The sequence below is a fragment of the Hippocampus comes genome, unplaced genomic scaffold (assembly GCF_001891065.2).
Source record: "Hippocampus comes isolate QL1 unplaced genomic scaffold, H_comes_QL1_v1.1 scaffold111, whole genome shotgun sequence".
In the NCBI taxonomy this organism is placed as follows: Eukaryota; Metazoa; Chordata; class Actinopteri; order Syngnathiformes; family Syngnathidae; genus Hippocampus; species Hippocampus comes.
The window spans coordinates 1,365,306-1,382,155 of NW_017805698.1; the positions used below are offsets into that span (position 1 = coordinate 1,365,306).

General features: G+C 40.0%; 1 protein-coding gene across 1 annotated transcript in view; it reads left to right on the forward strand.

Annotated features, from left to right (window-relative positions):
• Positions 1-16,781, forward strand: part of epha6 (eph receptor A6) — a 201,576-nt gene extending 184,795 nt beyond the window's left edge. Inside the window, exons 12-17 of the mRNA XM_019882473.1 lie at positions 10,890-10,951; positions 11,829-12,038; positions 12,305-12,454; positions 15,326-15,519; positions 15,897-16,046; positions 16,648-16,781. Coding sequence (XP_019738032.1) covers positions 10,890-10,951; positions 11,829-12,038; positions 12,305-12,454; positions 15,326-15,519; positions 15,897-16,046; positions 16,648-16,762 — 881 coding nt within the window. The 3' untranslated portion in view covers positions 16,763-16,781. The remainder of the gene's footprint in view (positions 1-10,889; positions 10,952-11,828; positions 12,039-12,304; positions 12,455-15,325; positions 15,520-15,896; positions 16,047-16,647) is intronic.
• Positions 16,782-16,850: the final 69 nt, after the last annotated feature.

Sequence of the window (16,850 nt, forward strand, 5' to 3'; positions counted from 1 at the left end):
TCAAAAGTATAATGTTTCAAGGGTAAATGTTTGAAAACTATGCATTAAGACTGAACATTACATCAGCAGCTGTGTACTCCAGGTTTATTCCGCGCACCTGTCAGGGTTACTCATGATAGGTTGTCATCATTGAATTTCTCTACTGTGAGGCTAATACGGGATTTAGCAATGAATCATTGTTTTTCGATCACGTCACGTCCAATCTTGATGTGTGGATATCTTTGTTTAATGTGCGCTCATACAGATAGAGATAACCCCCGCCCCCCAAAAAAAGAAAATCACATGGAGCACTCTCAAGAAGCGTGTGTGACCAAGCACCCTGATCTGCAATTCATATTCATTAAGCACGAAATGTGATCGAAATAAGTTGGGTAATACCAATCATCTTTCAATTATCTGGTCTATGTCAGCCGCGTGACAAGACACAGAAAATGGGGGAAAATCATGAATATCAAATGTGTCCAATTTAACCAAATGATTATGGACTAAATCGCAATTTAATGAATGAATAACATTAATTAAACAGAATCCAGCCTACGAATCATTTCAGTAATAAGGCTGATGGAGGGCTTTTTACATCACAAAAAAAAACTGATCAAACATCTCTATCTCCCAATGGAGAAACGACAATGTCTATTTATGGAACCTTCGGGGGGAGCCCGAAGATGCATTTTCGATGACGTATTTTTGATGAAGTATTTTTTCCTCTTTCCTCCCCCGTCATGCTTCCCACACATCCCATTTTCACCCACAGCCTTATTTCACCTGTCTTATATATTTCTTACTTTGCTGCACTATCCGTATTTCTTCCTAACCTAAAATGTATCACCCCTAGCATCGGACCTGGCCTCTGACCAAGGTCAGGTTTTGGTCATCGTTACGGCAGCAGTGGGCGGCTTTACCCTTATCGTCATCCTCACCCTCTTCCTCCTCATTACTGGAAGGTAAGATGACTTTACTGCCCCTGACTTCAATTTGTGCACACTATATGGAGTACAAAGTCTTTTTTTATATATATAAATACACGGGGGCGAAAGGGTAGAGAAAAAAATCCGCGTTTTTCATCAAAATGCTGTTCTGTTCTCACAAGACCTGACTTCTGGTAAATATTGAAGAAGTTTCTCCTAGTGTTATCCCAAAATTCAAACGTTAGTCTTCGCTCCAACTTAGAATCCAATGTGAGTTTCGAAACGGATTTTTATGTGTTTAAATTCCGCTGCATAAGTCATAAATACACCTTCAGTTAAGTTGACTACAAAACGTTTACACGACATGTCATTGTCATGGGTCCGTTCTAGTCATCGTCATGCTTAAACCCTTCTGTAGATTCAAATCCAGCGAATCATAGGCTAACTTAAAACTTAAAATTGTATGCCTCGAATGATGGGGGCTGCTGCTTTTTATTTTATTTTTTAAATTTGTTTTAGTACCAACGAGAAAAGTGGCAGGCAACTTTGTGGAAGCATCTGAAAAAAATAAATAAATAAAATCAAAAAGTAAGAAAAAAAGGCGAACGGTTGATTCCAAAAGTACATGACCCCTACTTCTACTGGCCACACTGCTCTTGTCATGAATAATGTTCCTTTTGCAGTATTTAAGTAGAGACTTTGGGGCCCAGGGACGCCTTTTGAAAAGTCACAGTAACTTTGACGAACTAACTTGGAGAACCGCTCAGAATGTTGGCCCGTACGAGCTAGATGGCGGATATTTTTAACTGAAAGTTGTCTGGAGGGGTTCCTTGAGTCGAACATTTGATCGTCTGTAGTTGCTGACCTTTCTTTTGGAAGAGCAATATATTTTTGTGACACATTCACAATGATTCTGATGAAATCACCAAACCATCTCCATACCTACACTGTGTGAAATGACAACTGCTGCTTCTACAGCCATAAAAGACCAACTCACACTGTACTTAATAAGCCTGTGCAAGTTCTGCCTGAGGTCGGCCATGTTATTCACCAGAAATTCCCTCCTAGAAGTACATCCTGTCTGATGATATATTTGAATCCAGCGATGAACTATGCCAGTTTCATTTGTGGCAGATTATTTCTTTATTGGCATGAACAGATGACATAACCATGACTGCCCAGTCTTGACTAGTGTCACATGCAAGGAGCTTTACTTCATAGCTCACTATGACCAAAAACAGTTTCTTTCTAGGTTCAGGAGATTCTCTGGTTAGCCACTGCAAAGGGTGAAATAAGTCCATCACTTCACACACAAGGTGTTTTTGGATGAGGATAATAATGAGGGATTTCCGGCAAGGAAGGTTTTGATGCTCTGCTAGTTTTTTTTTTTTTTTTTTTTTTTTTTTCCCCCTCTTTACAACAACAAATCCGAGCGCTGAGCTGTAAAACATCCGACATGAGACAGCTGAACATTTGTTCACTTTGAAAGTGTTTTCTTTGCTTTTTTTTTTTTTTTTTTTTTGTTTCCCCTCGTTACACAAACACATACTGAGCAACAAACCACTTGATCACAATATGTAGTCCTCGTGCCCTGAGTAGGAGGGACATTTGGTCTTTTTTGTGTACTTGAGCAGCTTGAGAACGATGAGAGCTTTCATGGGGCTCTTGTGGAAGGGAGGTTTTGCAAGAGCAAATGACATGTGAGGAGGTGGACCTTACTGTTCTCAAAACTTCCTGAAATTTGAATGCGTCGCTGTGCCTGATACATAAGAAAGATAACAACAAGCTGAAGCTTTTGTGTATACTCCGTCGTTGAATTGATGCTCCACCTTCTTTTTTCCCCTTTTTCCACCTCAATTCTTGGGTGACCTCTGCTATGATGATGTGACTGGTGGGGATGTTGAGGCAAGAGAGGAGGGGTTGGACTCCCTGTTCTGCTTTGATTAGTGCTCTGGGCAAAGTGCTTTAATTGAAGTTCCTGTTTTTGAGTGCTTATGTAAATGTGAGTGTGTCCTGCAAAAATCTCTTCTCATAACAAGTATTCATGTCAGTGTCGGCGTGTGCGGCCTGGACATGAAAGCCCGTCAGGGAGAAAGCGAACCAGGCGGATAAAGGGGATCAGAGGAAAGGACTGGAAACCACTGATAACGGCATACGCCGCCATTTCTTTAATGAATAACTTGACCCCATCAACAAAGGTCAACAATGGCTTTCCAAATCCCCCTTCTTCTTCTTCCTATGACTGTGTCACCTGCCATGTTATCGGCGCTGTCCATCGGTGTCCGGGACCCCACAGACTTAACTCAGTCAAAGCACACGCTGGCAACCTGTGGCTCAGAGCACCCTGACACCACTTCTAATCTGTTCACCCAGATTATGTAAAATCGCACAGATGCTCACATTTCGCTCTGACACAGTAGCTCTTCATCCAAAATGCTGAAAGCGGTCGTCTTGAACCTTTCACACCGCATCGTCACATCTCTTCACGTGGTAAACTCACAAGCTAAATATCTGCATGTGGCTGAAAAACACGAGCGGCAAACAAGACTGATGAACAACTGCCAGTATGGCTCTTCTGTTCTCTTTGAAGTGCTGAACATATCTTACTTAACTTTGTATAAATGATGGCTATTTCAAACTCCATCCACACTATGCTTCCCACTGGAAAAACTATTATCTTTACTTACTTTTTGAGCGATATTAAACATCCATCCAGCCTCCTGCTATTATCTGAATATTACATGTTAACACCATAGAATTCTCAGTGGCGCTCCTCACTGTGGATTTAACTGGCTATTTATCATCTTTAATCTTACACTGTGAGCAAAAAAACTAAATTGGAAGCCTTGGACTTCATTTAATGTGTGCGTTTTGCAGGTGTCAGTGGTACATCAAGGCCAAGATGACCTCCGAGGATAAGAGGAGGACCGATTATCAGAACGGACATGGTAAATGAATCAACAAACCTCATTTGTTTGGGTAATATTCATAATGTGAGCGTGATCTGCCATGGAAGTTCTGAGACGGCCTAAGGTTCAATCGAAGTCAGAAGAGCAGTACACAGGACACGGGCATAATGTCCAGTAAATTCAATACATAAAAATCTATAACTGACTTAAAAACATGGTCATGCTTTCACATCAATATTTTCATTGTTAAAGTTGCTGTTGCCTGTGGTGAAAAGCTGCACTTTACTAATTGGAGTTTTTTTTGTTTAGTTTGTTTTTTAAATATATAATTTCAGTTCCTCATTTGGCTATACATGATAAGGGCACAACATTGCAGTGCCACTCACCTAGTGCATTTCTACACTGATGCACACAACAACATATGATTTCGTCGTAGCAGACCACAAAAAATCATCGAATGAAGACTCATGTTTTGATATTAGTCAGTCAGTCAGTTCTTTGGTTCGTGACTAAGTCTGTTAATTAGTCCTGCCGTACTCTGAATGACACAGCCGAACCCAAATGAATTGTCAAATGTGCATGCTGCAGCCACACATTTTTTAAAGAGTGGCCGATGAGTCGCAACAATTTTTTTTTTTTGGATAGCAGGTGAACGGCGTCGCATTGTCACCAATGTGAAGGCCAGAGAAAAATGTTATATTGTATCACATGAGCCTTGAACAACAAAATTATTTTTCTGGGTACCCAACAAGATCAGTCTGTTTCTGTCACATGAATAGATTAAATATCCTTTCAAATATCCACATTCTCTCCTTTTATTTTTCACCCGTTTCCTCTCTTTGTATGATCATAATGCAGCGATAGCATTCAGGGCAATCTTCTTCTTCTCCTTATTTTACGGTGTTTGATTGTAAATTTCCCCAGTGTGGGACAAATAAAGGACATCTTGAGTAAAAAATAATACAGTAACATGTCAAGCCTCAAATTGTTGTCTCCCGAATTTGTATATATGTGCACTCCTCTGCACGTATGAGTGGCTAACTGTAATCAGTTGGAAATGTATCCAAGACAGTTATTTTCTACAGCGTGGCTCAGCGTGCGGCAAGCCAAGTTAGGCAAGTGGTGTATCGTGACCCACCAGGTTCTAGCAGATGGTGCTGCGGTGGGGTCGGAAAAAAAATTAAAAAAGCATACTGCCTGACAGGTTGCATTATCGCCACCCACAAGACTGGAGATGAACAGAATGTGTGACATATCTCTCATATTAAATGCTGCCTAAGGTTTATTTAATGAAGTGACCAGTGAAGGTACCACCGCGAACCTTTTGTGTCTATTATCCGTACTCGAAATGGAGTGTAGAGGAGAGGAGAACAAAGTCCTCGGGGTTTTGCGGTTGTTGCTTCATGCATCAGAGACAACTGATAGTTATTTATTTATTTTTTTGTTTGTTTGGGTTTTTTTTTTTGTGATGCTGTATCGATCACCCGCGGTGAAGCGCGGCTTGTCTTTGGCTTCCCTCCTGCAGGCAGTCAGGCTGTACTAAAGATTTGGTGACTTGCTCAAGGACACTTGTGCAGCATGGATGCTTGCATTAAGCAAGGCTTAAACAGAGTTATTGAAGTTCAATAAGACAGGCAAGATGTTTCTAGATTTTATCAGATGATAATTTGACAAGGAACATCTCTCTGCTTTCCAGAGATTTTCAATGCGATTACATCTTTTTTTCACTATGGTGTAATTTCTGTTTTTAATTAAAGGAGCTCAAGAGTTTAATTACGTTTCTCGAAATGATCGTCTCTGTTGAATTAATTTCACCTTTCAATTAGATCAACATATAAAGAGCAGAACAAAAAAAATAAAAATTAGTCCACCACGTCATACTACTTTTTGTCATTCAACCTCTGCAGTTCCTTTCCCTGGGATTAAGACCTATGTGGACCCCGACACTTATGAAGACCCCGCGCAGGCCATCCATGAGTTTACCAAGGAGATCGATCCATCTCGGATCCGAATTGAGAGGGTGATTGGAGCCGGTATGCATACACTTCACGCTTTTGCTGTCACTGCTTAATGTAAGCCGCCTTCTTGGATCACATTTGCTTTATGGGTGATCATCTGTTGTTGTTCATAACACACATACTTAAGAATCCCCTGCTGCTGATGTACACCCTAAAGAGAACCCATTTTAGCATTCCAAATGGTAACGTTATATACAGGCCCGTGTAGAAGTTACATTGACGAGGAAAAATATTTACAGAGAATGATCAAGTATGTCATTTTGAGGGGGTAGAGAGAGACATAATTTGAACTGGTCTAACTCAATCAGGTGTAAATTGCAATACTGCCCCCAGGTGGAGATAAAGGTACCTGGTGGTTAAGTGAGTTGACTCCCGCAGTACAATCTTTATTGAGATAAGGCACACGTTTGACTTTTGAAAATCCCATGGAACAACACTACAAATTGAATTGAAAGGTAAATTCGGTGCATTCTTCCATTTAAATAAAGAGTATTGATATTTTTGTGCCGATCAGTACATGTCACTGGCATAGTCGATAGATAAACCATTTTATAGCTGTAAAAATGAATAATAATTTTGAGAACATTTCAGTTAAATTGGATAATACTTCCTTGAGATGTTTGTTTTCCATTCCAGGTGAGTTTGGAGAGGTGTGCAGTGGCCGACTGAGAACACCCGGCAAGAAGGAGATAGCTGTGGCAATAAAGACACTGAAAGGTGGCTATGTGGAGCGTCAGAGGCGGGACTTCCTACGTGAGGCTTCTATCATGGGGCAGTTTGATCACCCCAACATCATCAGGCTGGAGGGTGTCGTCACAAAAAGTATGAAAGCCAACCACTGTTGCAGATCACAGCCACACTTTTTTTTAATATAGTTATAAGCACAGCGCACAGCCTTGAAACTGTACTCGGCACCTCAGTCAGAATACAAAGAGCTAAATTTCGTCTTTTGTGTTTCCAGTTCTATTCAAAGTAACACCATAATTCCCTCAATTGTAAAGGCACAATCAATCGCAGAATTTCCCACAATATTTCAATGCAAAATCTACGGTCCACAGATACTCAACTCCGATAAAGGCTGTTTGCTCCGGTCATTTGATTATTTTTATTCTCATTTCTAAAATCCTTGCACCTTACTCAACTGTTTTTTTCCTGATTTATACACGACCGTTAAATCATCTGTATGCTGTTTTGTTTTGGTTGTGAAGTTTATATATGTGTGTTGTCTGCGAGACTGTTGTAATAATATAATGTGAGCATTATACATAGATTATCCTCTGGTGTGTGCGTGAGTGTGTAGCGCCAGGTGTCATTTTTACGGAGGGGTAAATTTTATGATTGCAAAGTGTGTGTGTGTGTGTGTGTGTGTGTGTGTGTGTGTGTGTGGAGCAGTGACTTGCTAAGGACCGCTCTTTTATGGGGCTCACCCAGCGCAACATATGGTTGTTTTTACACAGGCTGTATAAACTGAGACAACTTTCTGAATGTAAATATGTTCCTTGAAGACTTTCAGCCCCTCACTAAGACCAAAAAAAGATAACCTGAGTTTATCTCACAATACTGAGATTCTTTATCTTGCTAAACATTTTATTGTAAAATGGTGGTTATCTAAAGCTATACTCATATACTTATAGGAAAGACTTTGGTTTAGTAACAAACAAATTACATCTCACAGTATATACCTGGAATACTATAGCACCTTTTATTATCTGGTGTGTTTATTCCAAATTCGAAATGTTAGGGCAAGACTAAAAACGCTCATGGGGCTTGATTTACCAAGATCCCGCATAGCAGGAGCTCAATCACATTTTCATCACTGTAACAGATTGCTTGCACACGTGGTAGCAGGTGTAAAAGTGGGTTGTATTTACAAAGTAAGAGGGTTTTGCACTTTAAGGTTGCTCTGATGGTTTTCTCGGAGGAACAAAAGCGCCACAAGCGTAAAATGAAGTTTGAAGTGATGGAATTGAAAGTGTTAGTAAAAGAGGCAAGCAAACATTGTGGAGTTACAGAAAATAAATTGATTGCTCTGATCAATTTGGGGATGCCAATGACTGAAGAAAAGCCTTGCTTTATTTGGTGTAACTTGTCCTGAATGCATGTGAATTGGATGCACAGGTACAGCATGTGCCCATTATGCATAACATTATGTTTAAAACTTGGGGTGATACACCTGCAAAACTGCACTGCGAGAGGCCGGGCTCGGTTGTCAAATGCAAAGTTGAAAGGAGTTTTGTCATCAGTGCTATGGCATGACTCCATCTTGTGACTGCTGGAGGTTTGGGCACTTCAGTAAGTAGTTAGGAAGCAGGCGAATTGTTCAAAACCTACTTTCATTTTTTTTCCCCTCTGATTATACCGTATTGGCCCGAATATAAGACGGTGTTTTTGGCATTGAAATAAGACTGAAAAAGTGGGGCCGTCTTATATTCGGGATCTAGATATTATACCCATTCACGACGCTAGATGGCACCAGATATCAATGAAGCGAATGCTGAACTTGACTACCCAGGCCAAAGTGAACCCCTGCCAGGAAGAATAAAAATAAAAATAGCAGGAGCACGAAGAAGAAAAATAAAAAATAGCGATAAGAAGGAAAAGAGAAGAAAATAATAGAAGAGATAACAGAAAATGGAGAAACGTAGTGACAATCTGGAGAAAAGTGGGTTGAAGATCGGCCAGGTTAACCAGCAGCTGAGGAGAAGTTATGATGTAATTTACATTTCAAAAACCAGAAGCCATTCATTTACGAATGTGATTGCACTTTAGATTTGAATGAAGCCAAATAACATGCTTTTTCTCTCAAATATATTGTTATAATCATTTATTTCAGATGTAATTATTTTCTGTATAAAAATTAATTTGGTGTTCAAAAAGTCTTTTTTCAAACTTGAGTCTTGAAAAAGAGGGGGTCGTCTTATAATCAGGGCCGTCTTATATTCGGGCCAATACGGTATTTTTCAAATGTGAAATTTATGTCACCAGATTCAAAGTGCCTTTGGAGAGGGTATATCAATAGTTTAGGATAAGCGGGTCCGATAATCAATGGATTGTTGTCTGACATTATAACTGGGGGAGGAGGCCATTAAAAATGTATATTCCACCCTGTATTATACACAGAGTACAGTCCAATCAGGCACAATTTGTGCTTGGCAGTATGATTCATCTGTCCTTTCATCAAAATGTCCCTTTTTCTGTCTGTCTGTCTGTCTCACTTCCTCCCTCCATCTGTCAGTCCCTCCATCTGTTGTTGTTCTTTGGAGACTAATTATGGTGAGTATTGTGCTGTGACTGACAGCCATACCTGCACTGAAATAACAGATGACACACTAGACTGGAAAGCAGGTGCATTTGTTTTTTGTTGGGCTTTTTTTTTTTTTTTGGGGAGGGGGGGTGCTCATGAACTGTACTACAGAATGTCGATGGTACAGATCCTCCTAATTAGTCCTGCTCAGCCAAACAAATGAACAAAAACCAAATCAAAAAACAAAAAAATGAAAGTTAATGTTTTGCTTTGTTCAAAATAAGTTGACCTTCATTGGATCGCATGCTTGTCACACGTCATAGTGGCAGTGCACATCTCAGAGTCGCTGCCAGGAATTTGTGGCCCTTGGTGGCTTTGTCTCTCGTGACTTGAGGGAGACAGAGTTGAGCTTTTATCAGCCTCTGTCTTGTTGAAAATGAGAGTTTGCCGCCATCTTGTGGCATCTACAAACCTCTTTAGGAGAGGTCAGTTGCAGATTTGTGACAGGGCTTGGTATCGATCCCTGTCAAATGGCTATTCGCTATTGAATAGAAAGACCAATACTGTAATTGACGTCCTTTATTTTATTTTTTTTTGTCTCTAAGTTGAGATGTGTCACAACACAGTTCAATGACACAAGACAGAGCTTTTGGTGCCATCTTGTTGTGACATCTAATGATGTTTCAGAGCACACTAAAAAGAAAAAAAGGTGTTTTTTTTTTTTTTTTAGCAAATAATGGAAGATAGGTTCCCAATAAGATATGCTAATACGTCAATGTGCGAGTACCAAATCTTTTTTTTTTTTTACTCACACTGTCATTATTTTTTTCTTTCTCATTTTTTTTTAGCTCTGCCTTTATTTTATGTTATCTAAATAAGACTCCATTTTTTATGCTAATGGTTCACCACCTTCCTCTACGTATTGTCATTTGACTTGTTTTGACTCATATTTAGTTGTGAGGACTTGTCACCTCACTTCACCCGATGCAGTTCCCGTGCTCTTGTTGTGTTCCTTCTAGCGGGTGCTGTTGTTCAGTTCAGTTCTGTTTTTCACTTTGTTTCACCCGTCCGATCGCTTTTCTTTTGGTCTATGTTTTCTCCAAATAAGTCCCTTTTTGTGCATTTGGACTCTTTCACTTGTCTGCTTCTGAGGCCACCCGCCTTTATAATGCTGTTTTGGTGACATGATGCTCTGCACTTTCACTGTTCTTTCATTGTCAGAAATAAAAGCAGTGAGGTCAAACAAAGGAGCTGTTGTTCAACTTCTTGTTGATGCATTCAGTTTCAGAATACACTTTCTGTCATTACATATTGTGCTCTTGCATCATTACATAGAAAACATGTTGCTTGTCAGTATCCTCCACCCGTCTTCTTCACGCAGACAGATTGTTTTTTTTCCACATTCTCCGGTGAGCAAACACTGGAATAATGCATTATGTAAGCTTTTATTTCACCATAGTAAGACTTTTTTTTTTTTTTTTTGGTGGGGCTCGCTTTCACTGTTAAGCAACTCCTGCCTCCAAGTTGTCACAGAGTTGCTCTCTTGCTCCAAAGGGATCTTTGAAGGAACATATGTCATTGCAGGAATATTTCAAGTCTGACGTTTAAATCAGTCACAAACCAATTCAATGTGCTGAGGGGAAGGGATATATTTTGTTGAAATAACTGACTTATTGCATCAGCTGTTTTGAATTTACCGTTTGTTCGCTATCCCTTCGCGTCTTTGTGAGAATAGGTGGACTCGAGACATTTAGGGAACTTTGCAGAAAAATTCACGATGAAGGGTGTTTTTGTGCTTGTGCTTTTGCAGGCAGGCCAGTGATGATTGTGGTGGAGTATATGGAAAATGGATCACTGGACTCATTTTTGAGGGTAAGTGGGTTTTTGTCTGAGAGAATGCACGTGTGCGCTCCTAATGTCACAGTAGCCTTTTGCCGGTGTGTACCCTAGTTTAGTTGTTTGTGTCGTAAATTCAAAATTATAGTACGAATTATTGAAAGAGGTATTGCTTTCAACAATTAGTGGGTTGTTTTTTTTTTATGTTTGTTAATTAAAATTACATCTGTTAATTAAGTGTACATCTAATTTAGGTCAAACTTAAAGTAGAGCGGTGATGTAGACTGTATGCTAAGCAATAAATAATTGGTGATGTACTGTGTACTAAATGTTGATACAAACGCTAGTAAAAATCTATTAATTTTTTGTTCAGTGTTTGAATTGTTCCCCGTGCTTCAAAATGTCCCTTTTTTCATTTTAGGTCAATATTGTCATTCTTCCTGTCCCAATGTTACAAGTGAAAGAAATAGTTCAAAATCATGTGCTTGCTATAAATGTATTTTGTTTTTCTTTGACTAGATTCTCAGTCATCTGGTCATGGTAATCCACAAAGGCTGAATTGAAGCAACTGGACTATTCTCATTTATTATATTTGTTATTTTTTCTTTTTTTTTCCAGAAAATGATCAAAAATGACATAGCCATTCTGCCGTACAGGCGAATGTTAGATTTCCATTCTGGCAGATGTCTGTTGTATGCCATTCTTGTATCGCTTTGTATTTGGTCTAGGCAGCAATATGGAAAATAATGTATTTTACTCTGTGTGCAATTATTTTGAGTGTTCCTTCTGCCTTTATTTTTGCCCTCAATCTTATCCACCATCCAGTTCCTGTCCTGGCTATACTGTCCATCCCGCCCTCCCCTCCCCAATTTACTGTCTGTTCATTTTGTGTGTTCCCTCCTCTCCCTGTCAGCAACACGATGGTCACTTCACTGTCATTCAGCTGGTGGGCATGCTACGTGGCATCGCCTCAGGAATGATGTATCTGTCAGACATGGGCTACGTTCATCGAGACCTGGCAGCTCGAAACATCTTAGTCAACAGCAACCTGGTGTGTAAAGTGTCAGATTTCGGTCTGTCCCGAATCCTGGAGGATGATCCCGAGGCTGCGTACACGACGACGGTACACCAAAACTCTATGAAAGTATTCATTGTGAAATGGAAATTTTAATTACCGTATACAAATGAGAAGAATTTTGAGCTTTTGGCTCATTTTGTGCGCCATGCTAATAGCTTATCCAGTTGTTCCTGATGTTCCCAAAAAATATATTTTGTTCTTGTTATGAAACCTCACTTACAGCCGCATTTTAAAAAGGTTGTTTTCACATACTGTCTACACTAGTGAATTCACTCGCATGTGCATTCATTCATATTTGTTTGTGTAAGCAGGGTGGAAAGATCCCAATCCGATGGACAGCTCCAGAAGCCATTTCATACCGAAAATTCTCCTCAGCCAGTGATGCGTGGAGTTATGGCATTGTCATGTGGGAAGTGATGTCCTATGGGGAGCGGCCATATTGGGAGATGTCTAATCAGGACGTGAGTGCTGTTTGTGTTGTGAAATCAATGTTCCTTTCAGTTTGTAAAAGAACCACAGAATTATTGTAGGAAATGTCGAACACAATTCATTCTGGGCCCATGGTCAAAGTTCAGTTTTTCCTCATTTCCACTTAAATAATGGAAAAGAAATTTTGTTCCAGGGTCACACTTTTGAGATCATGAGGTCAGCATGGTGGCCTGGTAGTTTACACTTTTGCCTCATGGTTTTGGCGAATTTACCCATTGTGGGACTAATAAAAGGTGGCTTGTAAAACATTAGCCTTTGAAATATATTACCGGTATACAATCGGAGAGGTGGGTCCCCCTCTGAACCTGGCCCAATTGATCAATGAAGAAATATTCATAGCAGAGCCTCCGAGTGGTTGACCCAGCTCTTGGCCAGCTCAGTCGGTGCAAATCATGTCCATAACGATCGGAGCAGAATCCATACAGCGACATCCAATTTGGGTCATCATTACCTAGCCCCCCTCTCCCGATCAAGGAGGAGGGGGAAGGACAAACAGAGGAAACGGCAGCACAAACAGGCAACATACTGTATATTTCAACAAAATGCAAGTGTATATTAAGTGTAAAGTGTCTTATCCCATGTTATTTATATTTGCCTATTGGTCCCTTTTTGTCAATTTTCGGCCATACTACAGCTTCATGTGTCAAACTCCACGCCTAGGTCAAGACAAGTCAAAAGTGTGTCACTTTTTAATTAATTTTTTTAATCCGCACTGACATTCTGATTTCTCTTCAATTTTAACCATGTCATTATCATTTAATTTCATCATGCCTATTTTTAACATAAAATTGACAATGTTGTACACCATAATAATTGCCTGCTATAACTTTACATTTCAAATTAACTCTTTCATTCCACAAGACGTACTTGTACGTCTTTTTAAAATTAGGCCCCGCCCACCAAGGACGTACTTGTACATCGGTCTTTTTTTTGCGTCATAGAGAGGAGGCATGTCTGATGCAATCTGTAAATGAGAATAAGCCGTTTGCATTGTAAATCATGTAAAAAAGCGACCAGTAGGTGGCAGTGGTGCCTCACGTGCTTGAAATGCATGCTTTTACAAAAGCTTTTTTTCTCAGTTTTTTGCCCAGGAATCGCCATTTTCATGAAACTTAGCCATTTTGTAATGCCGATTGCTGAAGAATGGAAAAAGACAGAAACACATTTTTTTTCTGCTGAAAAAAAAGAGTCCAAACCTTATTTTGGCAGGCTCCATGTTTATATAGCATTAGAACCAAATATTCTGTGGGCCTTGCAAGATCAGTCAAAATCCAGTAAAACGCTGGGATTGAGGGGGTTGCTCCAGTGAAAATGGCTGGGATTGAATGAGTTAAATGTGCCGTGAAAAACATGGTATGTACAATTCTGTACATGTAATAACGTGATGAGGTGAACCTACATTACACACTTCACAGTCACAAACAACCATACAAATGGTGTGGTCAACAATGAAAATGAGTTTTTGCTTAGTTGTCCATAGGTGTGAACATGAGTGGGAATGGTTATTTGTCTACATAGTATGTGCCCTGCAATTGGCTTAAGAACAGTATAGGGTGTACTCTGCCTCTCACCCCGCGTCAGCTCGGTTAGTCTCCATCTCACCTGTGAGCCTAATGAGAGCAAATGGTATAGAAAATGGATGGCTGGAAGTTAAAAACATGCTGACACTTCACTTGGCGGTAGGTGAAGATTTTGTGTGACCTCAGAGACCAATTTTGTCCAAATTTTCGATTAGTTCTGTCTCATTAAATATTGTAGGCACAGCTAAAGGAAGGTGGGAGGCAAAAATGGAATATGAGATATTCACCAAGCGTTGCTCGTGAACCGTCAGCTGAAGAGAAAGTGTAAAGGTCAAAGATTTATCAGACTTTGATCCAGTTGAGGGGAAGTTTAGAGTTGTGCCTGAGTGACCCGCTGATCCGGGAGCTGTGGTGAGGGATTGGAAGGGCCTTGGAAGCATATCCATCACTCACTCAGATGAATGTGAAAGCTGCCCATATAATCCCTTTAGTCTCTCTCTCACACACATACACGCATAGACATGCACTTGCAGTATACACATATGTGCACACACACTTTACCGGCCATGGGGTTCAGGGAGGATTTGTGTTGTTTGAGAATTGCTTCAAAGTGCAGCCGGCAGTTTTGCAGCATCAACTTGTCCATCTCCTCTGGGGTCAAGCGCTAACTGAAACTCCTCTTGTACACTACAAATGTAGTATGAACGTCCATTGCATAGGCACATATATGTTCGTACTACAAGCTTGGGTTTGCTGTTGTTGTATTTTTTTTTTCCTTTTTACAAAAACCGCATGGATCTTTTCGCAAAATCCAGCTGTGCTTCATTGAATATACAGTAGACGCTTTTTTTTTTTTTTTAATTCCACTCACAGTTCAACCAACAGAGAAGCAGGCAGGCACAGAAACAGGGAGTTCTTTGGAATGAGCATTTGTCGCTTTAATCATATCTTCATCCTTGTACATCTTGCTCAGGCCGTGAAAACAAACTTATTAGAATTAACATGATGCTCAATCAATAGTGTTATAAACAATACGAATCGCTCACACAGCACCAACAAAATAAATACATTTACAACATATAAACAACTTGTTAGGTGCTTGCTTTGAAGAGGTTGAACATCCGGTGATACCCCATCTTTGTGGTTGAATTTCACTGTTTAATTCTTTACGTTCTATTTAATTATGTTATAACTGTTTTTATTATTATTTTTATTTTTTTTTATCTTTTATTATTTTTGTAAGGCCTAATGTTATTGAGGGCTATATTCCTTATTGAAAACACGATACAAATGCTGTATAATATTGAACTCTTCTCTGCCCAGGTAATTCTGTCTATCGAGGAGGGCTACCGGCTTCCGGCACCAATGGGCTGCCCTGTGGCCCTCCACCAACTGATGTTGCACTGCTGGCAGACAGAAAGAAGTCATCGGCCCAGATTTGCAGATGTCGTCTCCTTCTTGGATAAACTCATCCGCAATCCCGGCAGCTTATTGCCACTGGTAGAGGACATTCAGAGGTAGGCACTTACAGGTAAAATGCCTTGATAATAGAGCAGTACCTTTCTAAACATTTGCCTGTGTACCGCTGACAACTGACTTAAAGCTTGTGGGCATTTGTTTACATTTGGCACTGGAAAAGGGACAAACCTTGGTGTCCAATAATTAGCTTGATACATGAGTTGAGATTTTATCTTGAGGAATAGCAATGGACACCCACTATTTGTGGATGGGCCATGATGATCATACGATTCTAAAAATTCTAACAGTAAGGTTTCTAGAATACTTTTCTGAGCCGTGAAAGCTGCCATTCTTTGAAATTAATTATGTTGCGAATTCAAGATGCTCATAAAAAGGTTGCCAGTGTCTGATTATACTGTGTTTTTGATTACGTCAGCCTACCGGAGTCTCCTGTGGAGGAAATGGACTACCCACTGTTTATCTCTATTGGCGACTGGCTGGACTCCATCAAAATGAGTCAGTACAAAAGTAACTTCATGGCAGCGGGCTACAACACATTGGATTCTGTAGCGAGGATGAGTATCGGGTGAGTAGCCAAGCCAAAAGGACGTGACACATCACAAACCTAATGGGAAATTGTTAGCAGTAATAACCAGTGTTACCATCGTTACCTTGAAAAAGTAACTTGCTTTATGGATTACCCGACTTGAAAAGTAACATAGATACGATCTGATTTCTTAATTTTAAAAGTAACTGCAATAGATTACACATTATTAATTACATTGAACTGACGCCGATAACGACAATTAACATAAAATTTACAATCAGTTTTGCTTATACTTTATTGGAGGTACATTTTTAACATTGACGTTTAAGCATTGTTTGTTTTTTAATTAAACATGAAATAAATACAAGCCTTTTGACTTAATATCAGTAATATTATATGTCTTTGCAGACTTCAATTAAAAGTCAACTAGAGGTGATGAACCTCCCAGTTGAGCAGAAATGTTGCTCATACCACGTCGCGCCTCAATTCTGAACTCCCTTGGCTCAGCTTTTATTTGCGAGGCTTATTCCCAGTTGTTCGCAATTCGGGGCTCATTTATCATTTCCAATCATATCATCTGCTTTTGTAATGCAGCTCACGCATTTTTGTGTCCATGCGTGCGTGTCCCCTCTCCACCCAGGGATGTAAGGCGTATCGGGGTGGATCTGATTGGCCACCAACGGAGGATTATCAGCAGCATACAGACCCTCCACCTCCAGCTACTGCACGAACAGGAGAAAGGCTTCCACGTATGAGGTCGCCTTTTCACGTTACTTGGGATGGACACATTGGTGAAGCAGATGGCCGTGAAGTCTAGACTGTGCGAGAGACACTTCACAGCCT